Here is a 25,676-nt window from a genome sequence, read left to right on the forward strand (position 1 = left end):
AGTCAGGAGTTTGAGACCAGCCTGGCCAACATGATGAAACCCTGTCTCTACTAAAAATACAACAATTAGGCAGAAATTGCTTGAACCTGGGGGGTGGAAGTTGCAGTGAGCCAAGATTGCACCACTGCACTCCAACCTGGGCAACAGAGCAAGACTCTGTCTCAAAAAACAAACAAACAAACAAAAGAATCATCAGTGGATGCTGCGTAGTGAGCAAAAATATAAGGAACAGGATATTTACCTAATCTCCAATATTTCTTCATAAAGCTCTTGCTAATTCCAAAGAGAAAAAGAGTAATTTTACAGTGGAGAAATCTGGCCAATACCACCTTAACCAAGTGATCAAGTTAACACCAGCAGTAAAGTGTTCTGTTCTTCATGTTGACATCATGTACGCCCTTATATGATGCACTGAGGAGGGCACACCATCACTCCTGGGACATTCCTGCCAAAAATGCATATCCTCAATCTGATCATGAAGAAACATTTAGGCAAACCCCAGTTGGGGACAGCGTGCAAGGTAATTGGCCTATACTCTTCCAAAGTACCAAGGTCAAGAAAGACAAAGACTGAGGAGCTGTCCCAGGTTACAGGAGACCAAGAGAGACAACCACTAAATGCAATCAATTTAGTTCCAGGATTTAATTCCTCCCCTCCCCTCCCCTCTCCTTTTTCCTTTCCTTTTCCCTTTTCCTTTCCTTTTCTTACAGGGTCTTGCTCTGTTGCCAGGCTGGACTGCAGTGGTGTGACCATGGCTCACTGCAGCCATGAAGTCCCAGGCTCGAACAATCCTCCCACTTCAGCCTCCCGAATAACTGGGTCTACAGGCATGTACCACCACACCTGGCTAATTTTTAAAATCTTTTTTTATTTTTTGTAGACGGAGGTCTTACTCTGTTGCCAGGCTGGTCTTGAACTCCTAGGCTCAAGAGATCCTCCCACCTTGGCTTCCCAAAGTCTTGAGATTATAGGTGTGAGCCACTGTGCCTGGCCAATATTTTCATTATTATAGAAACATTTCGATTAGGCAGTGCTACTCTATGATTTTTAAAAATTGTGTAGTATTTACTTTACCTCTGCATTGGATATTTATATTTCCTATTTTTCATATTTAAGTGTTTAATATTTTGATGAGTACTTTCGCACATTCTTTTCTAAACAACAGCATTTAATAACAGGTATACTTCACATTACCATAAATCCATCATTTGAAATTGTGCAATTCAGGCTGGGCGCCATGGCTTACACCTATAATCCCAGCATTTTGGGAGGCTGGGGTGGGTGGATCAAAAGGTCAGGAGATCAAGACCATCCTGGCCAATATGCTGAAACCCCATCTCTACTAAAAATACAAAAATTAGCCAGGCGTGGTGGTGTATGTCTGTAATCCCAGCTACTTGGGAGGCTGAGGCAGGAGAATCACTTGAACCAGGGAGTTGGAGGCTGCAGTGAGCCGAGATCACACCACTGCACTCTAGTCTGGCGACAGAGCGAGACTCCATCTGAAAAAAAAAAAAAAGAAATTGTGTAATTCAGTGGTTTTTAGTATATTCACAGAGTTGTGCAACCATCACCACTATCTAATTTTAGAATATCTTTATTATCCCAGAAAAGAAACCCTACTCCCACTAGCTGTCACTCCCTGCTCCACTCTCCTCCAGCCCTGGGCAACCAGGAATCTACTTGCTGTCTCTGTGCACATCCATTTTGGGGAGAATTTTTAACTTTTTTCCTTAGGAAAAATTCTGTTAAATTACAGTAGTCTGCCCTCATGCGTGGGGGATATGGTCCAAGACCCCCAGTGGATGCCTGAAACTGTGGGTAGTACTGAACCCTATACACACTGTGACTTTTCCTGTATATACATGCCTATGATAAACTTTAATTTACAAATCAGGCACAGTAAGAGATGAAGAACAACAATTATAAAATAGAGCAATTATAGCAGTTCACTATAACAAAAATTATGTGAATGTGGTATTTCTTTTTCAGAATATCTTGCTATACTGTACTCACCCATGTTTTGACAGTGGTTGACTGAGACCGAGGAAAGGGAAGACTGCTGTATGGGGTCAAATAGTGTGAACTTTTTTGAAGGTTTTCTTTTTTTTTTTTTTTTTTGAGACAGAGTCTCACTCTGTTGCCCAGGCTGGAGTGCAGTGGCATGATCTTGGCTCACTGCAACCTCTGCCTTCCAGGTTCAAGCAATTCTCCTGCCTCAGCCTCCCAAGTAGCTGGGACTACAGGTGTGGCCACTGCACCTGGCTAATTTTTGTATTTTTAGTAGAGACAGGGTTTTACCATGTTGGCCAGGCTGGTCTCGAACTCCCGACCTAAGGTGATCCACCCACCTTGGCCTCCCAAAGTGCTGCGATTACAGGCGTGAGCCACCGCACCTGGCCTTTTAAAGGTTTTTGTTGCGTCATGCCAAACTGCCCTCCAGAAAGGTTGTCCACATTTATGCTTCCATTAAGAATGTATGAGAGAGCCCTTTTCTCTACATCTCAGTGACTCTGTTATCATCCTTATTTTCCATCTTTGTCAATCAGGTTAGTGACAAGTGGCATCCCTTCTTTGCATGTGACTCCTAGCAAGGAACACCTTTTCGAATGCTGCTTGGCCATTCCTATTTCATATTAGAGTTGAGAAAGCTCATCAGCCTCTGTGTGGAGAGACTCGAAGTGAAGACCCTTGTGAGGAAAAAGGAAGACCAGAGAGAAGGGTCTAACCAGAGGCTGCAGGCTGGGCTGCCCTGGCAATGGCTGGAGGAGAGCTTCATGCAGGAGTTGGGGGTGGGGTGCAGGACTTGCTCAGGGGTGCTTTGAGCTCCTTGTTTCCCTGTACACTGGAGGCCAGGAATCACTTAGGCCGGGGAATAGTAGTGTCCTTCAGCAAAAGTCCACCTCCAGGCAGTCTGGCGGGGCGAGCTCAAGCTCACCGTGATTGGGAAATTGCATTAGAAACTTCCTTGCCCGCTGTGATGAAGTAAGGCCGTCGCTGGTTTTGAGGCCATGTGTGTTTTAATGGCAAGATCAGAGTGAAGAAAGTAGGCTGGCGCAATGACCCCATAGCCCAGAGTGGTCTTAAATACTTCCTTTGTGGCTTGGTGATGGCTTTACCCATTGATGTGAGAACTACAGAGTGTGTGGGGGAGAGGGCAGAGGCAGGGGATGTCCAGGATGCCAGGTAGGCTGCAGGGTGTTGCGTTACATACATCTGTGGTTTTCATCCCTGGCTGCGCACTAGAGTCAGCTGGAGAGCTTTGGCCTTATCCCCAAAATGGGACCCTGTCTCTGGAGGTAGTGTTGGGCATTCGCACATCAGTTCTGTACAGCCAGACTTGAGAAGTGGAAATCTGATATGCGTGTTAATCAGGAGCCAAGCAGCAGCCACCCCTGGAGATCTTCTGTGAGCTTTTAGAGTGGCTGGGAGAAGACTGCTGCTGTGATCATTAGTCTAGCTCTGTCCCAAGGACTTGGCTCCTCTTCAGAACCTGCTGATGCCCAGAGCTGTCCAGGTGCACAGGCAGCAACCTTTGGCGATGAAAGAGCCTTGCTCAAGCTGTGTTTGAGATAACTCATAAAATTATGTTCCAGGCAGATCCTTCTAGCATTCCTGCAGACCCTGACTGGATGCCCTGACCCTTGCCCCAGCCCCTTTCAGCACACAGTAGGTGGTCCATGGCTGTGTGATCTTGCATGATGTCTGGTGGTGTCGTGGGAGCCCTGCTCTGGGAGGCCTCCCTTCTTCACTGAGAGAGAGGTGGCACAGTACAAAGTCAGGATGTGAGACGGGGGTGGGAGCAGGGCCACATTCATTGGCTAGCCTGGTGAAGCCTTTTTATTTAAAACCTTTCCATCATAACAGGAGATGCCGATTTGGTCATCACCCTGGTTGGCTGCGTCCTCAGCCTGGCTGTGGGCAGGAAGGAGGCAGGAATTCTCTTCTAGCCAACTGTTTTGCTAAGGATGCTCTGCTATCTTCCTTTTTTTTTTTTTTTTTTTTTTTTTTTTTGTAAATCCTATCTCTGATGGGGGAGTGGAGTAGGTGTCCCCCAAAGTTCAAATTGCTTTTTGGCTTTGGGTGTGCAGAAGATGATTTAATACCAATTCAGGGTAGCTTATTTCACATGGAACACTGCCCAGGCAGGTTTGTATCTGCAGTTCATTAGTTTTGCTGTGTGTTAATGGTTTTCAGATAATCTTCCTGGAACCACTGCAGGGGGCCAGGACAGCCGAGGAGGCAGAGTGGGCTCTGTCCCACCCTAAACCATAGTGGTTTCTCTTATGTGTGTTGCATATAGTTGAGGTTCCATTGATACTTTTTAAAAGAAAGGTTTCTACCCATTTAAACCGTTTGAGAACCTCTGTTGTGTGCAGAGAAAGTTAGGTCAGCCTGATTTATATAGCTCACCAATGCCATTAATATGGAGCCTAAACAAACAAGAAATGCTGAGTGCCTCACACCCAGTACATGCCAAATAAGCATGGATCACGGCTGTGTATGTGCCTCTGCCTTTCCTGTCTCTGTGCCTTCACTTACCTAGAACACCGTCCCGTTGACTCTGGTTTTTGAATGTGTTCAGTGCTTATTTGGCATCTACTGTGTGTGAGGCACTCAGCATTTCCTGTTTGGGATCCTTCGGGGTTTGAATGTGCCCCCCAAAGTTCAAGTGTTGGAAACTGAATCCCCAAGGCAACAGTGTTGAGAGGTTGGAACTTTAAGAGGTGATTAGGTCATGAAGGCTCTGCGCTTGTGAATGGATTAATGATGTTATCTCTGGAGCAGGTTCCTGGTAAAAGGATGGATTTGTCTCCCTTCCCTGCTCTCTCTTGCATGTGCTTTCACCCTTCCATGATGCAGTAAGAAGGCCCTTGGCAGATACGGGCTCTTCATCCTTGGACTTCCCAGCCTCTAGAACCATAAGAAATAAATCTCTGCTCTTTATAAATTACCCAGTCTCAGGTATTCCATTATAGCAGCACAAAATGGATTAAGTCATGGAGATACTAAAATATACAGCCAGAGCCCTGCCCTGCCTTATTTGGCTCAGCAAGCTTGTTTGTTTGACCAATATGAGGAGACATATACTGCTAACCCTACCTGGTATAAAACCATAAGCCACAAAAGAGAGGCGGGAGAAATGTTTGAGTAATCCTTGGTGGATCATTGCCTCCTGCTGCACGTCTTTTAAAACAGGAAACTGTCCCTTGTTTTTGCCCTTTCCTGTGAGAATATTATGATTTTTAAAGGAATCTTGTATAGCCATTTTGGAAGACAGTTTGGCAGCTTCTTATAAAACTGAACATATTCTTGTTGTATAATCCAGCAATCACAGTCCTTGGTATTTACCCAAATGAGTTGAAAACTTACGTCCACACAAAAACCTGCACACGGATGTTTATAGAAGCTTATTCATAATTGACAAAACTTGGCAAGATGTCCTTCAGTAGATGACTGTATCAATAAATGGTTGTATATCCAGACAATGGCATATTATTCATCACTAAGAAAAAATGAGCTATTGGGCCATGAAAAGACATGGAGAAACCGTAAATGCATGTTAGTAAGTGAGAGAAGCCAATCTAAAAGGCTGCATAATGTATGATTCCAAAGATACGACATTCTGGAAAAGGCAAAACTTTGGAGAAAATAAAAGGATCAATGGTTGCCAGGGGTTTTTGGGAGGAAAGGATGAATAAGTGGAGCATAGTGGATTTTTAGGGCAGTGAAATTAGTCTGTTTGCTACTGTAATAGTAGATACATGCCATACACTTGTCCACACCCATAGAATGTACAACACCCAGAGTGAACCCACACATGAACCGTGGACTTTGGGTGATAACGATGTGTCCATGTAGGCTCCTCAGTTGTGACAAGTGTACCACTCTGGTGGGGGCTGTTGATAGGGAGGGGGGCTGTGCATGTGTGGGGAAGGGGATATATGGAAATTCTCTGTACCTTTTGCTCAGTTTTGCTGTGAACCTAAAACTGCTCAAAAAAAAAAAAAAAAAAAAAAAAAGTAAATTCATTGAAAAAATACCAGAAGGAAATAGGCCAAAATAATAAATGTCATTTTTTTTTAAATAATAATTCCCACTGAAGTCTATTGGCCTATTGACTATTAATGATCTTCAAAAATCCACTGTGCTCCCCCAGCTCCTTTGGTGTCCCTGAAGCAGAGGCCCTGGGCACACAAACACCTTCTTCTGGGGCCGCTGTATGCCCAGGGTTCCAAGGGCCACATTTCTGTGTGCGTAGGGGTGGGCTTGGCCTTCATCTCCTAGCTGCAGCCAAGAAGGAGCTATGCTCCCATCATTGAGCTAGGATTTGGGGATTCGCTGGTGCCCCCAAACCATGAAGATACTAAGTTTTGGGGATAAGCAGAACCCCTGGACCTTTTCTTCCCCCGTACTCCCTTAGCCCCTCTTATAAGTGCAGTGGGGTGGACTGGAAAGGACACAGATAAGTCAGCCTGACTTTGCGCATTAGATTTAATCTTTGAACTTCAGTTTCTTCATGTATAAAGTGATGATGTTTTATAGAATTGTTAAATGAAGAAACACATATAAACTGTCCAGCACCGTGATGTTTAATAAATGCCCATTCTGGGCTGGACATGGCGGCTCATGCCTGTAATCCCAGCACTTTGGGAGGCCAAGATGGGAGGATCACTTGAAGCCAGGAGTTCAAGACCAACTTGGTCAACATAGCAAGAACCCATCTCTTTTTTATAAAATAAAAAAGGAAAACGCCCATTCTAAAGATGGAGTGTCAGGGACTGGATGAACCTCCTGCCTAAAACAAAACAAAACAAAACAAAAAATAGGCCAGGCATGGTAGCTCATGCCTGTAATCCCAGCACTTTGGGAGGCCGAGGTGGGTGGATCACTTGAGGTCAGGGGTTCGATACCAGCCTGACCAACATGGCGAAAACCCATCTCTACTGAAAATACAAAATTAGCCAGGCGTGCTGTCGCACACCTGTAGTCCCAGCTACTCAGGACACTGAGGCAGGAGAATCACTTGAACCTGGGAGGCAGAGCTTGCAGTGAGCCAACATGGTGCCACTGCACTCCAGCCTGGGCGACAGAGCGAGACCCTGTCTCAAAAAAAAAAAAAAAAAAGAATATATGAACCAAGGGTTTTCAAGACACTGGACATCAAGAAGGTGATTCTTGAGAGATAGGAAGCAAATGAGGTGAGCCCGGTGACAGCCCCAGCTTATTGCCTTGAGAGAATTTCCAGGCCTTGGCACAGGGAGGGAGAAGAGAGGCAGAACCTGGTGGACTCCCTGAGTTGAAAAGGAGCTGAGAGTCTACGGGGACCAAGGCAGCTAGTTTGTAGGACTCTAGCAAAACCTTTGTGAAGCAGTATTTGATAAAGAACTTGTATCCAGAATGTATAAAGAATTCTCATAACAATAAGAAAAAAAATAGGCAAAAGATTTGGGCACCTCACTAAAGAAGAAAAGGATGACAAATAAGCACATGAAAAGATGCTCACACACAACATCAGTTACTAGAGAGGTGCAGATTAAAGCTACAATGAGATGCTACTGTATAACCTATTGCAATAGAATGGATAACATTTAAAAGACTATTCATGCCAAGTGTTGGCAAGGATGTGGAGAATTTGGAACTCTAATGAACTGCTGGTCGGAATGTAAATGATATAACTTCTTCAGAAAGCAGTTTGTCAATTTCCTAAACAGTTAATCATCCACCTACCATGAGACCCAGCCATGTCACTCCTAGGCCTTTACTCAAGAGAAATGCAAATGTATGTCCATTACAAATGCTTGTACACAAATGTTGATGGCATCTTTATTTGTAATAGCCTCAAACTGGAAACAACTCGTGTGCATCAGCAAGCAAATGGATAAACAAACTAATACATCCATATGGTGGAATACCACATGGCAATAAAGAGGAATGAGCTCCTGCTGCATGTAACAACATGCGTGAATCTCAATTTATATTGAGTGAAGGAAACCAGATAAAGTACATAAACCAGATAAAGTACATACTCCAGATTCCATTTGTATAAACTAGAAAATACAAGCTAATCTGTGATGACAGAAAGCAGATCAGTGGTTGCCTGGGGAGAGGAAGAGGAAGGGGAGAGGGATTGCAAAAGGCACAAGGACATGGGGAATCTCTGGGGCAGTGGATATGATAATTGTCTTGATTGTTGTAATGATTTTACAGGTGTATAGAAATGTCACAACATGGGGCTAGGCACAGTGACTCACGCCTGTAATCCCAGTACTTTCTGGGGCTGAGGCGGGCAGATCACGAAGTCGGGAGTTCAAGACTAGCCTGACCAACATGGTGAAACCCTGTCTCTATGAAAAATACAAAAATTAGCCAGGCGTGGTGGCACATGCCTGTAGTCCCAGCTACTCAGGAGGCTGAAGCAGGAGAATCGCTTGAACCTGGGAGGCAGAGGTTACAGTGAGCTGAGATCACACCACTGCACTCCAGCCTGGGTGATAAAGCAAGACTCCATCTCAAAAAAAAAAAAAAGAAATGTCACAACATACTGATACGGAAGCAGGGAAGGGAAGTGCTGGGTAGAGGAGGGCATGGTCCCTGGCTAGGGCTCTACCACCAGGGACCTAGGTGAGGACAGGCACTTCTGCCTTCACACCCAAATACTGCATTTTCCAAGACCACCCCAGCCTGCCTTGCTCCCATCCTGGGCCTATAAAAACCTGAGACCCTAGCAAGGCAGAGACAGAAGCTGCTGGACAGTGAGAAGAACACATCAGCGGAAGAAGATACAAGCGACTGGATGGCGAGAGGACGCCGGGAGCACACCGACAGACACTACCACACCAGCAGGCCATCACCTGGCAGAACGAGGCAGAGTTTGGCTGGGACAGTCAGAAGAGAGCCTGTATGCTCCCCTAGAGGTTTGAGCAGTGGGGCACTGAAGAAGCGAGCCACACTCCCATTGCACACCCTGTGAGGGGGCAAGGGAACTTTTTCCGTTTTAGTACCAAACTGCACCCTTTAAATAGGTACAGCTTTTTATATGCTACTTACATCTCATTAAAGCTGTTTTATAAGAAGATCGCTTGGGCTACAATTTGGAGAATGGGCTAAAGGGGCAGTAAGTCTAATGGCAGGGGAAAAATGCCCATCCCTTCCTCTCTGCTCCTAAAAGTGTATTCCTTACTCCTCTCACTTCCCTTCTGATTTTTGAGCTTGGTTGTTATAGTAACATGTGATGATATTTTTTCTTTCCTCTGTTGGGCATTTCTTTAAAATCCTGTGGCATGGGGGGCCCTGGCAAAGCCAAGGGAGGCTGTGAGCCTACTCTTCTTCTTCTTGTTGAGCCCGAGCCTCTCCTCAGCCCAGACCACTTCGTGAACGCACAGATGAGATTGGGCAGCTCACCACCAGCGGTGGCAAGGTCTGGTTTCTACAAGGGCAGGGCCACAGTGCAGCCACCCTGCTCCCCGCCCCGTAGCCAGCATCTGGAGAGGGGCTGGCTCCAAATGAGTGAGAGGGAAGTGTTTGTGGGGGCAACGAACGGTTTCCTGAAGGGCAATCAGAAGGCACGTACCTGCGGGGGCAGGAGGAGCTGCGGGTCGCCCCCCAGGGAGAGGCCTTGTGATTGAGGTCCCAGGCAGAAAGATGGTCGTGTGTGCGAGGGACAAGGTAGAACGGGAGGTGGGCCAGGGTGGGTAGTAGGAGATTGGGGGCAGGGCTGGTCTGGGGTCTGAATCCCTGAGCAGGTGGTGTGTTACGGGGTGAGGAAGGAGCTCCCCTCATTATGGGGGTGAGGGGACATGTGTGGCAGGAATAGCCACAGCTGCCAACCAGGTAGTCACAATGAGACCTTTGAGTTGGAACTGGGGCTCAGATTCCCTCTCTCAAACCTACCCACTGTGCAGCCTTCAGCAAGTGACAGGACCTTTCTGGAACTTGGGTTTTAGACAGGAGATGGCAGCAGTCCCTTCACTGGTTGAAATCCCCAAGTCCAGCTAGGCACGGTGGCTCACACCTGTAATCCCAGCACTTTGGGAGGCTGAGGCGGGCAGATCACCTGAGGTCAGGAGTTCCAGACCAGCCTGGCCAACATGGAGAAACCCCGTCTCTACTAAAAATACAAAAATTAGTGAGGCATGGTGGTGCACACCTGTAATCCCAGCTACTCGGGTGGCTGAGGCAGGAGAATAGCTTGAAACCAGGAGGCAGATGTTGCAGGGAGCTGAGATCGCACACTGCGCTTCAGCCTGGGTGACAGAGCGAGACTGTCTCAAAAAATAATAATAAAAAAAAATCCAAGGAATAAAATATCTATAAGTTCATACTGATGTACTGCACTCCAGCCTGGTGACAGAGTGAGACTCCGTCTCAACAACAACAACAAAAAAACTAAGTCCAGGGTCTGGCCCATAGTAGACACATGATTTCCTAGAACGTAAAATTCAGTTTATCGTTTTCCCTACTTTTTCTGTCTAGAAAGTACTTTTAGATCCATTTAGCCGCAAGGATGAAATCTTTTCCTACCTACTTGGCTTCTTATGGGGTCTTCCTCACTCTGCGACCCATGATTTCGAACACAGGTGGCTTCCTTCCTCGTTTTGTATCTGTGCTGTGTGGTCACGGTGGCGAGAAAGGATGTCAGCAGCCCGAAGGACTCAGCTGCAGGAACAGAAAGTGAGGGACAGCTGAAGGCAGAGGGTCACAGGCCTCAGAGAGAGGAAACCAGAAGAGAGTGTAGCTGAGCAGGGTTCGGAGAGAGGGGAGGAAGCCCTGCCATTGAGAGATAAAGTGGCAGGAAGTCCAGGGAGGCCCTGGCTGTTGTCAGAGCATCCATGCGAAGACGCTCACCGTCCTGCCAGCATCTTATGAACGGGGGTAGGAGAGGGTGCTGGATTTCATTCCCCAAACCCTAATAAGATGCATTCGCTTCTGCAGTCTGGGCCAGCAGCATTGCACTGACACGTGCAATTCATTTCACCTTTCCTTTTTGTTTTTGTTTTTTTTTTTTTTTTTGAGACAGAGTCTCGCTCTGTCGCCCGGGCTGGAGTGCAGTGGCCGGATCTCAGCTCACTGCAAGCTCCGCCTCCCGGGTTCACGCCATTCTCCTGCCTCAGCCTCCCGAGTAGCTGGGACTACAGGCGCCCACCACCGCGCCCGGCTAATTTTTTGTATTTTTTAGTAGAGACGGGGTTTCACCGTGTTAGCCAGGATGGTCTCGATCTCCTGACCTCGTGATCTGCCCGTCTCGGCCTCCCAAAGTGCTGGGATTACAGGCTTGAGCCACCGCGCCCGGCCTCACCTTTCCTTTTTGGTGAGCTGTCTTGCAGGACGGTCCTCTTCATGTGCTCATAACGTGGGTGGTGGAAAGCGTGGGCATGCCATGCTAAGCTGCTGAGTCCCTGTGCCCCTCTGCTCTTTGTAGCCACCATTTTACAGGGGGTTAAACAAAGAGGCCACAGCATTTGGGAGTGGTTTTACACCATGTTTGTGAGCAGAATTGTATTCACAAGTGCACTGCTTTAACATTACATGTAGCCTGCTTCGAGTTGATGCCTGACATCGAGTTGTAGCCTGCTTTGGTTGATGCCTGACAAACTAGCTTTTCTTGCTCAATGTAAAGGCTTAGAGTCAGTTCCACCGGGGGACTTACGATGGGTAATCTGGAAGTGGACCTCGGCACTACCAAACAACTCATACTTTGACATTTTGCCATGGCCTGATATTCAGCGTTTTTCAGAAAGATTTCTCCCCCTTCATCACATTTGAATTATGTCATAGCCAGTTCCCAGTAGATATCCATAGAATCCATTTCTCTGTGTTAAGGTCTGCTGAGGGGATACTAAGTGCACTTTGTCTGTGGCTGGGGGTGTTCAGAGATGAATAAGACCCTGGGCCTTGGTATGAAGTGCTTGTGGGGGAATAGACACATGTGCCCAAGATACAAGGAAGTGGGTGCCAGGTAAGGAGGAAAGAGGAAAGGACTGTGCAGGGAGCTATGTGGAATGTGATTCAACTCACACTTGTTTCCTGGAGCACTTACGGAGACCACAATTAAGATGTGGCCCTTGCTCTGAAGGCAATTGCAAGTCACTAGGAGAGGCAGGCAAATGCCCAGGTAACTAGCAGCTCGCCACAGCATGGTAGGTGCTGTGCCCAGTGGATGCCACCACCATCACTTCCACGTTTGCCCCATCTCAAATACTAGAGGCCCCATTTGGCCTGTCCTGGTCCAGTGGCCACTGTCCACGGGCCCCTAGCAGCAGCCATGAACACCACTGCTTTCCAGAGTGATGAGCCTGCTTAAAGGAGCCTTAAAAATGAGTGGTAATGCCTGAACCCTGTTGTGTTTATGCTTTGCTGCCAGGTGGGCCCCACAGCTCCATGTGTACCAGCAAAAGAATGCAGTTTGCCCAGAACTGTATTTTCTACCTTGAGAGGATAAGGTACCTAAGTTGTATATAAAAATCATTAGACAGAAAGCAATGCTGATGCCTCTGAATTACTTGATGCTTTCAGTTTCATAGTGATGGGGGCTCCCTATTGACTTTGCTGCTTGCAAGGTACAGAAATGCCAGCTGTGCAGTAATCTCATCCCCCTGCCACCTCCCCCTCCACAGGCACACACGCATGCATTTCATAGCCATTAAAGAGAAGATGGAAGGGAGGAGGCATGCAGGAACTTTTTTGGGGGTGTTGGAAATATTCTATATCTTGATTTGGGTTTGCTTTACATAGATCATTTGTCAAAACTCATTGAATGGTAGACTTATGCTTTTCATGTCTGTTTGTGAATTTTACCTGGAAAAAATAAGCCTAAGCAAATAAAATAATGAACTCTAGTTAATGATGGGGAGGCTGAAGTGTTTGGGGTGAAGTTGCTGCCTGCAACTTTGAAATGCATCAAGAATGGGATGGATTGTTGGATTGATTGAGGAATGGATAGCAAAACATTAATTACAGAATTGGGATGGTGAGTATATGGGTATTCTCTGTATAATTCTTTCAACTTTTCTGTTTTGTTTGAAAATTTTTATAATAAAATATTGAAACAGAAGAAGAACTGCAGATAACCAATACTTGTGCCCTCTTGAGCTTTCTATAAATGAATTTCTCGGCCGGGCGCGGTGGCTCAAGCCTGTAATCCCAGCACTTTGGGAGGCCGAGACGGGCGGATCACGAGGTCAGGAGATCGAGACCATCCTGGTTAATACGGTGAAACCCCGTCTCTACTAAAAAGTACAAAAAACTAGCCGGGCGAGGTGGCGGGCGCCTGTAGTCCCAGCTACTCGGGAGGCTGAGGCAGGAGAATGGCGTGAACCCGGGAGGCGGAGCTTGCAGTGAGCTGAGATCCGGCCACTGCACTCCAGCCCGGGCGACAGAGCGAGACTCTGTCTCAAAAAAAAAAAAAAAAAAAAAAAAAGAATTTCTCCAATGGTCAATTTCTTGTCTGTTTCCTACACACTGCTTCCCCCTGCTTCCTGGTGTTGGCAGAGGGGCTTTCTCCTTAAACCTGTTGGTGTGGGGGGATTTCATGAAGGATGTGTTAGCTTGGACTTCCTTTGATGGTGATGCAGTTTATCAATTTAAAATGATACGAACTCTGAAACACAGGGTTTTCTACCCTGTGGGCAGAAGGCTGGGGATTTGCAGCCTGAGAATAGCCTGACAGGTGAGAGCCAGAGTTAGAAAAGGATGCATGAGCTCCCCCTGACCAAAGGATGCCAGCTGGCTACCTTGCTGGGTGCTAGGGGAGCAATTTATATTTATAAAATCTGTAAAGTAGATTTTTCAAAAATTTTAACATTATATAGTATACCTGAACATATTCAAACACTTTTTTGAGATGACCTTTTAAAATCTGTAAAGTAATGCCTGCTGTCTTATAGAAAACTACAGGAAATATAAAGAAATAAGGCCAGCTACAACGTAACTGTTTACAACGTAAAACAACCACTGTTTATATTTTAATGTATTCCTCCGTGAATCTTTTTTCATCTTGTGCATTGTTTACATAATTGTGCTGTCTTTCATTTGACTGTAATGGAGGAGTTCTTTGGAAGGGAGACTCCAGGGCCGCCTTGATGTGGACGGGCCGGAGCCTGGGCTGCTGCTGTAGGGGTTCTGGGCTGGCCTAGTAGGGGTTCTGGGCTGGCCTAGCCTGAGAAACCTCCAGCCTATTCACAGAGCCCTTGTGAGATCCTGAGAGGCCCAGGACTTCTTAGACAGCTCTTTTTAAGCTGAAGGCACTTTTCGCAGGAGGCAGTAACATGATTGTCATCCTTATGATTTGCCTGTTAATTGAGCATTTCCCAAGTATGGGGCCCTGCACTAAGTACTTTGCACATATTCTCTCACAGTAACCCTACGAGGGGGCCACTGTTGTCCGCATTTTCTAGCCCAGCGTCGGAGTTTAATTAGTCTGCCCTCGTCACATAGCTGGTAAATTGTGGAGCTGTTCTAGACCAGGTGTCCCAATAAGCACTTTGTAGTTGAGGCAGGTTAACTCTTTAGAACTTTTTGGTTTGCAAAGCAACCCTTTTAATTGCTGCTCCTGGGAACGTGCAGGGCAGATGGAATGAACGTCTATTTCCTAATTAAGAAATGGACACCCAGAGAGCTGATCACCATTAACCTAAACTACAGGAGTCACAGGTAGGTGGGAGGCTCAAGCTCAGAACCTGGCTCTTTAAATTTGTTTTTTCAGGCCAGGCGTGGTAGCTCATGCCTGTCATCCCAGCACTTTGGGAGGCTGAGGCAGGCGGACCACCTGAGGTCAGTAGTTAGAGACCAGCCTGGCCAACATGGTGAAACCCCGTCTCTACTGAAAATACAAAAATTGGCCAGGCGCGGTGGCTCACGCCTGTAGTCCCAGCACTTTGGGAGGCTGAGGTGGGCGGATCACCAGGTCAAGAGATTGAGACCATCCTGGCTAGCACGGTGAAACCCCGTCTCTACTGAAAATACAAAAAAATTAGCCGGGCATGGTGGCGGGCACCTGTAGTCCCAGCTACTCGGGAGGCTGAGGCAGGAGAGTGGTATGAACCCGGGAGGCGGAGCTTGCAGTGAGCTGAGATTGCGCCACTGCACTCCATCCTAGGCGACAGAGCGAATCTCCATCTCAAAAAAAAAAAAAAAAAAGAAAATACAGAAATTAGCTGGGCTTAGTTGTGCGCGCCTGTAGTCTCAGCTGCTTGGAAGGCCGAGGTAGGAGAATCGAACCCGGGAGGTGGAGGTTGCAGTGAGCTGAGATTGTACCACTGCACTCCAGCCTGGGTGACAGAGTGAGACTCTGTCTCAAAAAATGTTCCCTTCCCCCCCTTCCCCCTTTCCCCCCTTCCCCCCCTTCCCCCTTTCCCCCCTTCCCCCTTTCCCCCCTTCCCCTTACCCCCTTCCCTTCCCCCCTTCCCTTCCCCCCTTCCGCTCCTTCCCCTTCCCCTTTCCCTTTCCCCCCTTCCCCTTCCCCTTTCCCCTTCCCCTTTCCCCCCTTCCCTTTCCCCTTTCCCCCCATTCCCCTTCCCCTTTCCCCCTTCCCCCCATTCGCCTTCCCCTTTCCCCCTTCCCCCCCTTCCCCTTCCCCTTCCCTTTCCCCTTCCCCTTCCACCCCCCTTCCTTTTCTCCTTCCCCCCCCTTCCCCTTCCCTTCTTTTCAATGGATGATCTCCCTATGTTGCCCAGGCTGGTGTTGAACTCCTGGCCTCAAGCAATCCTCCTGCTCTGGTCTCCCAAAGCACTGGGATTATAGGCGTGAGCCACCACACCTGGCTGGCTCTTTAAATTTCTGATTCATCATGTTGCCCCCAGAGTCAGAGAGCTGAAGAGGCTGAGGAAGGAATCGTGGAGCAGGCTGAGATGAAAGCCTCAGGACTTGAGTGAACAGAAGGGCAGGAGTAGAATGTACTAGGTAGGGGCTCATCAGCAAAGTCTGGGCTAAGACCCTGTGGGACTTGTTAGGGGGTGAGGAGCTGCTGGTGGAAGGGCAGGGAAGAGCACTTGCTTGCAGTGTGACAAACCCGGGGCTTGGGGTGTTATATACTTTTTGTAAAACTTGAAGTTACTAAATCCTAGTTGGTGGTTCCAACTGAAAAATAAAGGAAATAATTTAGTTAGAATTGTCTGGCCACGCATGGTGGCTCACACCTGTAATCCTAGCACTTTGGGAGGCTGAGGCGGGAGGAGCGCTTTAGCCTAGGAGTTCGAGACCAGTCTGGGCAACATACCGAGAACCCCCGTCTCAAAAGAAGAAGAAGAAAAAAAGAAATTGCCCAGCCTGCATGCTTGGCATATTATAGTGATGGTGCGATCTTTGTGAACTGTCTTATAAACAGTGGGAACCTTCCGAAAGCTTTGGGTCGGGTGAGGGAGGGAGTTGACCAAGCCCAGGTATTCTGAACATTAGCATAACAGTGGGGCAGGGAAAGTGGGACCGGAAGTCCAGCCTGGTAGCTGTTTTCTGCAGTTAAAAGAGTGACAGAGGGAGAAGGAGGGAAAGACACTTCAAATGAGTCATCCACTGGATTTGGTGGTGGGCTGGCCATGGGGAGGGATGGTATGATGCTTTGTTCATTGGCTTTTTTATGACTCAGTTTCCACTGGTTCCCTCCTGACTCACTGATGTTTCTCTTGTCCTTGCAGGAGCCTGTGTGAAATGCAGCAAAGGGGTGTTTGGGGCTGGCCAGGCCTGCCAGGCCATGGGGAACCTCTACCACGACACATGCTTCACCTGTGCAGCTTGCAGTAAGTGTGGGTGTGGGTGTCGGGTGTGTGGGGGATGGGTAAGGAACATGGGGACCGAGAAAGGGAGGAGAGAGAAGATCATCTTTCAGGAGACAGTTGGTCCATGGCCTTCCTCAGCCCCACAGAAAAGCCAGACAGTGTCTTTTACAGCAGGGTTTCTTACCACCACCAGAGGCCGATCAGGGCACGGTGACTTCACACAATACCAAAGATTGCCTGTGATTCCGGTGATAAGTTGAACGAGTTCAGAGTGATCCCTAATCACATCAGGTTTGAAATACATAGGAAGAGGTTTCAGAAGATTTGGGAGGAAGTGCTGGGATTCACCCTGTCTACCCTGTGTGTCAGTTCTCTCCCCCACTGTGGGGACCAGCCAACCAAAAGTGATGAGTCAGTCAGCTATCCCAGAGTGAGGTGGGGGGGCCTTTATTACTCTGTAACCAACTTCCTCACCTCATCTTGGATTCGGAGGCTGCTGTATGAGCATGAGGTGTGTGTGCATGCCACCCGTGTGCTGGTGCCTACCTAGCACACACCTGTGGGCATCTTTATACTGCAGTACGTGCATTATAATTCAGGCAGCCCATCAGGAGTCTGGATTGAATGGATGGCAACAGCTCCCTGTGGAAGATTCTAACACATTGCGTGCTTGCCAAGTCTGACCAAGTTATGGATTGTGCTTGTTTTCTGGTCTCTATCAAATATTAATTTTGAGGAGTATTTTTAGAAAATGTCCTGCCTATATTCTCAATCCTATCCTGAGGCTAGCAGCTCTCAACTAAAAGGGAACGTTACAGCAGAGTCACCAGGTGTCAGGGACAAAGGGGTCTTTCTTACCATCTGGCCTCGTGGTTTGCAATCCTGCTGCTCATTAGAGTCACCTGCAGAGACTTTAAAACCCAGTGATGCCCTGGCCCCACCCTTGATTAGCAGAATCAGATTAGCGAGATTCCTAGCTAATCCTATCAGATTAGGATTTAGCTCTGATTCTGCTAATCAAGGGTGGGGCCAGGGCATCACCCTTGGAATTCCTAGAGTGGGGCAAGTGTGTTTTTGTTTTTTTTTTGAGATGGAGTCTCCCTCTGTTGCCAGGCTGGAGTGCAGTGGTGCAATCTCAGCTCACCGCAACCTCCGCCTCCTGGGTTCAAGCGATTCTCCTGCTTCAGCCTCCCAAGTAGCTGGGACTACAGGTGTGCGCCACCACGCCCAGCTAATTTTTGTATTTTTAGTAGAGACATGTTGGCCAGGATGGTCTTGATCTCTTGACCTTGTGATCTACCCTCCTCGGCCTCCCAAAGTGCTGGGATTACAGGCGTGAGCCACCTCATCCACCCAAGAGGGGCAAGTGTATTTTTTCACAGTTTCTCGGATTCTTCCAGGGTGTGGTCAGGGCTGACCACCATTAGTTTGGGGCTCCTCATTTTGGATCCTGGAGAAGGGAAGGGGAAGAACTTGTTCACAGCCAGAGATCCTAATTCTCAGTATAAAGTTAACCAGTGCACACGGTTAACCAGTGGCCTCCTAACCTGCTGAGCCTTCATGGTCCAGGCAGATGCCTGAGTTCTGAACCTCACGCTTCAGTCCTCACTGCAATTTCCCCTGGAACACATGCCTGAGAGTTTATGGTTTACCCATTGTTCAATGTTCACCTATGTAGGGAAAGACTTTGAGATGAATCAAAAAGCCTAGTGAATGTCTGCAGTGGAAATCTAGGAGTGGTCTGGTTATCGAATTCTCTGGGTCTAGGGGACTTTCCTTGTCTGAGCTGTGTTGCACTCTGTAAGTTGTAGAATATTGATGGTAACAAACACGATTCTTGTCTATAGCAATGCAGACTGTCCGGTGGAGGTGCAGTTGATGACTGTTGCCCTGTGGAGACTGACCAGTTTTGCAATCTATTAAGCAAATTGATTTCAACATTCCTGATGGTCTATGGTTCTTTGAATTATCCCAATTATACCACTTATTGGTTCATTTATTAATTGATGAGTTAAATAAAGCCTTGGGCACATGTTTGTATTTTATCTGTATGGGAGCTGTGTTTAGGCCCTCTTTTATTTATTTATTTAGTTTGTTAGTTACATTTTAATTTTAGTTTTAGATTCAGGAGGTGCAGGTTTGTTACAAGGGTATATTGTGTGGATCTGAAGTTTGAGCTTCTATTGGTCCTGTCACCCAGACAGTGAACATAGTACCCAGTAGAAAGTTTTTTAGCCCTTTTCCCCTCCTCTTCTTCCCTCCTTTTGGAGTCTCCACTGTCTGTTGTTCCCATCTTTTTGTCTGTGTGTATCCAAAGTTTAGCTCTGACTTCTAAGCGACAACATGCAATATTTGGTTTTCTGTTTCTTGTGTTTCTATGTTGCTGCAAAGGACATGATGTCATTCTTTTTTATGGCTGTGTAGTATTCCATGATGTATATGTACCACATTTTCTCTATTTAGTCCACTGCTGATGGGCACCTAGGTTGATTCCATGTCTTTGCTATTGTGAATAGTGTGGTGGTAAACATACGAGTGCAGGTATCTTTGGTAGAAGATTTACTTTTCTTTGTATATATATCCAGTAATGGTATTGCTGGGTCAAATGGTAGCTCTATTTTTAGTTCTTTGAGAAATCTCCAAACTGCTTTCCACAGTGGCTGAACTAATTTACACTCCCACCAACTGTGTATAAGCATTGCCTTTTCTCTATAACCTTGCCAACATCTACTTTTTAACTTTTTAGTAATGGCCATTCTGTGGTTTTGATGTGCATTTCTTTGATCGTTGATGATGTGGAGGTTTGTTTTGTTTTGAGATGGAGTCTCGCTCTGTCATCCAGGCTGGAGTGCAGTGATGTAATTGTAGTACACTGCGGCCTTGAACTCCTGAGCTCAAGCAACCCTTCTGCCTCAGCTTCTGAGTAGCTGGGACTGCAGGCATGTGCCACCATGCCCAGTTAATGTTTTAAAATTTTTGTAGAGACTGAGGTCTCGCTGTATTGCCCAGGCTGGTCTTGAGCTCCTGACTTCCGGTGATCCTCCCACCTCAGCCTCCCACAGGGCCAGGATTACTGGCATGAGCCACCACACCTGGCCCTTGAGCATTTTTTCTTGTTTCTTGGCTGCTTGTATCAGATCTTTCTTTACAGTTTATGTTTGACCTTTGACTCCTGCAACGGTTTCTCAATACTTGCTCTATTTTTCAGGAAAAAGAAAATAAATATTAAGGAGAGGCTGTTTTCCACCTCAAGCAATTACCATTTGAATTAGGGAAGCTGTTGGTGAGGGAAAACCAGTTGATGAGCATCTTAGTCTGTTTGGACTGTTATAACAAAGTACCATACACTGGTTGGCTTATAAACAATAGAAATGTATTTCTCACAGTTCTAAAGGCTGGAAAGTTCAAGATCAAGGTGCTGGCAGATGAGGTGTCAGTTAAGGGCCCGCTTCCTGGGTACTCATATGGTGGAAGGGAGCTCTCTGGGATCCCCTTTATAAGGGCACTAATCCCATTCCTTGAGGGTTCCACCTCATGAGAATCACCTCCCAAAGGCCCTACCCCCTAATCCCATCACCTTGGAGGTTAGGACTTTTTTTTTTTTTTTTTTTTGAGATGGAGTTTCTCTCTTATTGCCCAGGCTGGAGTGCAATGGCGCGGTCTCAGCTCACCACAACCTCCGCCTCCCGGGTTAAAACGATTCTCCTGCCTCACCCTCCCAAGTAGCTGGGATTACAGCCATGCGCCACCATGCCCAACTAATTTTTGCATATTTAGTAGAGATGGGATTTCTCCACGTTGGTCAGGCTGGTCTCGAAGTCCTGACCTCAGGTAATCCACCCGCCTTGGCTTCCCAAAGTGCTGGGATTACAGGCACGAGCCATCGTGTCCGGCCAGAGGTTAGGATTTTAACATAGGAATTTTAGGGGGACGTAGACATTCAACCCATTACAGATGAGTCTGTGGGTTCCACCCATGGCTGCTTGTGTGACTGTCTATTTCTTAATGGAGTGAGTTTCTCTTTCTTCAAATTGTGACAAGCACAGACACTTAAGGAAGACAGATCTGGTTTAGTTTTTGATTGGTCTAGCACTGAAGGCCTTTGTGGTCTTGTCCCTGTCTTATCACTTCCTGCTTCCTATTCCAGTCAAACTGAATTTCTCTTTTTCACTTCCATGCCTCTGATCACATTGTTCTCTAGAATAGCCTCTCCCCATTCACTTAATACATTTGTCTGTCCAGTCTTATGACTCAGCTCAAATGCCTCCTCTTCCAGGAAGCCTTCCCTGTTTCCTTAGCAGGAAGAGACTTCTCCTGAATTTGGTGCACTCTCCTTTCTTGTTTTGTTTTGTTTTGTTTTGTTCTGTTTGTTTGTTTGTTTGTTTTTAAGACAGATCTCACTCTGTTGCCCAGGCTGGAGTGCAGTGGCGCGATCTCGGCTCACTGCAACCTCTGCCTCTTGGGTTCAAGCGATTCTCCTGCCTCTCAGCCTCCTGAGTAGCTGGGGCTACAGGCATGCACCACCAGGCCCAGCTAATTTTTGTATTTTTCGTAGAGACAGGGTTTCACCATGTTGACCAGGCTGGTCTTGAACTCCTGACCTCAGGTGATCTGCCTGCCTCAGCCTCCCAAGGTGTTGGAATTACAAGTGCAAGCCACCATATCCGACCCTTGGTGTTATTACATAGACGGTGAACTGCACTCTCTGTGGATCCATTACCAGCAAACCAGGCCCTAGAACAGAGTTGCTGAAGGAATGAGGATTCGGATTTTGTCAAAAAGTGAGTATAGGGGCACTGCTGTTTGCCCTGGGGCTGCACACCCTCCTGCTGTGTGAATGTCCCACTTCCTCTCCAGTTCCAAAAACAGTTGGAATGTTGGAGACTGGGCATGTGTCTCAGCAGCTTCTCTTAGACACTGGAGGTGACTTGCCTTTTTTCAGTTACCAGATTGCTGCCCTTTACCTCAGCTTTCAGCAGAAGGAGGCACCCGGGAGCTCTATGTCTCAGCTCTGCAGGTCCCGAGTGTCTCTGTGAGCCTTAATACCATGGAGATGGCACAGCTGGCAGTCTGGGTGCATCTAGAGCATCCCCTCCTTCTTAGAAGAGAAAATGGGGGCAGACAGGGAAAGAGAATTTCTCAAGGTCAAAAACCTGGCTATGGAGCTGGCGTGGAATCCAGCTCTCTTGAATCTTTGCTCACCTGTACTTCCCTGTTTTTCTGGTTCTCCCTCCTCTGATTAATTCCACCGAGTCAAGCAAAAAGAAGTGTGTTTTCTTTGTTCTTTATCTTATTTTGTTTATTGATAGAGTCTGGTTAGTGTGTATATTTCTGAACATATTTGTATATGTATCTTTTCTATTTTCCCATTTCATTTATGAAAATCTAGTTTAAAACACTGTATATAGTATGTAAAGCCAGATTTTATATTTATTTATTTATATATATTTTATTTATATTTTATATTTTTATATATAGCATATGGCATATGGAGGTATCTGTTGGTATATACACATACTTCTTGAGGTCCATTGATACTGCATTAAAACATAGTATTGGGATACTGTTAAGCTTACACACATTTACAGGGCAAGTCCAGGGCCTGACTGGTTTGGTAAAGATACAACAAGTCTCTGTTACTTCAGGCTGTTTATTACTTACATAGGCAACACAACGAATATGTCGAACGTACCATCTTCGTGGATCCTTGTCCCATACACTGCAGAGGATGACACTGAAGCAAAAGAGGCTGATGACTACCACACAAGTGGGATTTTGAGAAGCAGTTTTAGACTGCAGCTAAGTGATCTCAGAGCCCACAGCTCTGTTCTGAGGGGCAGGCAGAAATCCCCATACCTCATTAGAGGTAAGACACTGTCTGGTGACAGGCTCCTAGGGGAATAGGGAGGTGAATGAGAGATAGCCATGCATCCTTTTGTGTTCTGGAAGCCTACAAGGTGTTCCACCAAGATCCAGGCAAACCTTTGCGTACATGGCTACGTGCAGGTTCTCCCAGGCACCGAGGCAGGTTCCCTTACACGGATATGCACATTTCCCCATCTACTGATAAGAAGCAGCAATGGGGAAAGCTGTGAGAACAATTTTATCTTTTTTTTTTTTTTTTTGAGACAGGGTCTTGCTCTGTCGTACAAGCTGGAGTGCAGTGGTGTGATCACAGCTCGCTGCAGACTTGAACTCTTGGGCTCAGGCGATCCTCCTACCTCAGCCTCCTGAGTAGCTGGGATTACAGACATGCACCACCATGTTCAGCTGTTTTTTATTATTTTTTGTAAAGACAGGGTCTTGCTATGTTGCCCAGGCTGGTCTCGAACTCCTGGGCTCAAGCAGTCTGTCTGTCTTGGCCTCCCAAAGTGCTGGGATTATAGGCGTGAGCTACCACATCTGGCCGCTGCAAAGAAAATTTTAAAGACAGAAACCTGTTACGTTAGTGTTGTAGCTCAGCTACTGTCACTTTTATGTTTTCCTTGCCAGTTTTTCTCCAAATTTATACACACTTTTTAGAGTTGTGATCATAGTATATAAACAGTGTTGTATCCTTTTTAATTTAACGTCATGTCATAGTTCATAATAGTAATTTTAAGTTACTTGGTGATCGACTGAGTCGTGCCACTGTTCATGGCTGGCTTGTGGGTTGTTACACACAGCCCCAGCCAGCATCTTCGTGCAGCATCTTTCCTTCCCTCTGTGGGATTGTTTCCTTGGTGTTCGTGCTAGCAGTAAGCATCAGGTTGTGGTGTGGGCGTTTGTGTGGTTTGTTCAATTTCCCTTCTTTCTTGCTGTGCTCCTTGGGCTGGGAATGTTTGGTTGCCGTGGAGATGAGTGCTGTGGGTCTCCCTCCTCCCCTCTCAGGCTCTATCCACCCCAGGCAGCCATGCCCCCCACTGGCTCTGGATGCTCTCAGGAAGCTGTTGGCACACCCTGGAGTGGGAGGGAGGTCCTTGGAGAGGTCAGGAGTGGCCTTTGTTGGCAGCTGTGTCCACTTATGTGTCAAGTGGCCTGTCTGAGGGAGGCTGGCGCCCACCTGTGCCTCAGAAGCAGCAATGTGAGAGGAGGAACAATGTGCTGACATGTGGGGTTGAGTGGACTTCTCAGCACCTTCCAGAACAGTCTGTGAGGCCAGGCATGGTGGCTCAGCCTGTAATCCCAGCACTTTGGGAGGCTGAGGCAGGTAGATCACTTGAGGTCAGGAGTTTGACACCAGCTTGGGTAACATGGCAAGACCCCATCTCTACTGAAAATACAAAAATTAACTGGGTGTGGTGGCACGTGCCTGTAATCCTAGCTATTTGGGAGGCTGAGGCAGGAGAATCGCTTGAACCCGGAAGGCGGAGTTTGCAGTGAGCCAAGATTGCGCCACTGTGCTCCATCCTGGGCAACAGAGTGAGACTCCGTCTCAAAAAAAAAAAAAAAAGAATGGTCTGTGAGGGAGAAGTAGGCAAGGTCCTGTGTCCTCACTCCAGGCAGACTAAGGTTTAAAAGTAAGACATTCATTTCATAGACTAAACAAATTCCATCCTACAGTCAGGTGAAACCTGCTTGCCATGTCATTGTCATGATTCCTATTAGTTTTTTGATGATATAAGATGGAAAATGATGGACTAGGTAAATACACGCTGCCCGCCAGAAGCCCATGGAGCATGGGGGTGCCCACCTTGGGGATGGAAGTTGGGAAGCAGCCAGTCCCACAGCTGACAGAAATTATGCCCAGTGCAGGCCCGAGCTCAGTGGAAGGCTGCAGAGGGCCAGACAGGGTCCACTTGGGATGGTGCTGGGATGTGTAAGTCAAGGCCAGAATGAATTGCAGTGGTGTAACCTACTGTTTATATTCCTGGGTACAAAATGCACTGTGACCTGCCAGCCATGCCTTAGTGGGGAGAAAAAGCAAAACTAAGAGTATATACCATTGCTCATTTCACCTTCCAAAAACCGAATGTCCATGCCTGTTGAAGACTGCGGATGGGATTTATAGTAAAATCTCACTTGTTGAGACCCAGTTGGAAGAAAGCCTTTCTTAGTAAAAAGCCTGCATCTAGAACACTCACAAAATGCCATTTTGTTACTTGAGATAGGTAAAACAATTAGGACCAAGCCTAGTGTTGTGAAACAGAGGTTCTTAGCAAATGAATAAGTGCTTGGTGATTGACTCAGCCCTCTGAACTGGAGGGTTCTTGTCAGCTATTTTGTTTTTCTTACAGTCTAAATACTGCATCTGAAATCCTTTCCCTTTTTTGTTGACTTTGTAAATGACCTCATCAACCCAGCCCCTGAAAATGCTTCCACATTTTGAATTAGTTAAGCCTGAACTAGGGAGGTCTTCCTTTAATTCATGCAGGTCTGCTTCTGTAAAACAGTCACCGCGGTATTTATAGATAATTTATAGGTAAGCTTTCCAGCTTACTGTGAGCCTGACACCATGTAGCCCTCCTCCGCCCATGGCGGCTCACTAAATCCTGTAACAATTCAGTGAGTTCAGCGTTCATTATTATTGTTACTCTTAAGATGTACAGATTGAGGCTTGGGGAGTTTAGTTTGTGGTTGGTTACGTCACTGTTAAGTGGTGTGGTCAGCACTTGAACCCAAGACCCATGGATCCGCAGCTCTCACTGTTATCCACTGTGTTAAATTACCTTTGCTTAGAGAGAGTATTTGCCAAAGACAGGAGCCGGGCTCTAGCCATGGGCCCTTGCCTTGCCTTTTCAGGTTCAGCAGCTGCCTTGGGGTTGTGTGACAACAGAGACTGGGTTTTTGGCCACCCTCGAGTTGTGAGTGCAGGAGTGGCCTGGGGCTGGGAATGGGGGGCTAGAATTCAATAGTGGGATGCACCCAAAGTAGAGAAATGGACTAAGGGCTTTGATCCCCGAATTTCTGAGCTGTTGAATTGTCCCAATATTTCTCATCATATTCAGCAGTTCTGTATGAGCTGAATGAGTCAGCAGGACCTAA

At 46.9% G+C, this 25,676-nt stretch overlaps 1 protein-coding gene across 3 annotated transcripts in view; it reads left to right on the plus strand.

The window, feature by feature from the left end:
- LIMD1 (LIM domain containing 1) overlaps positions 1-25,676 on the plus strand; it is a 130,502-nt gene that overhangs the window by 66,641 nt on the left and 38,185 nt on the right. For all 3 annotated transcript variants that reach the window (XM_028844037.2, XM_077992294.1, XM_015131153.3), the window contains one exon: positions 16,632-16,733. In XM_028844037.2, the coding sequence (XP_028699870.1) occupies positions 16,688-16,733 (46 nt within the window). In that variant the 5' untranslated portion in view covers positions 16,632-16,687. The remainder of the gene's footprint in view (positions 1-16,631; positions 16,734-25,676) is intronic.

Source organism: Macaca mulatta, chromosome 2 (assembly GCF_049350105.2).
Source record: "Macaca mulatta isolate MMU2019108-1 chromosome 2, T2T-MMU8v2.0, whole genome shotgun sequence".
NCBI classification, from domain to species: domain Eukaryota; kingdom Metazoa; phylum Chordata; class Mammalia; order Primates; family Cercopithecidae; genus Macaca; species Macaca mulatta.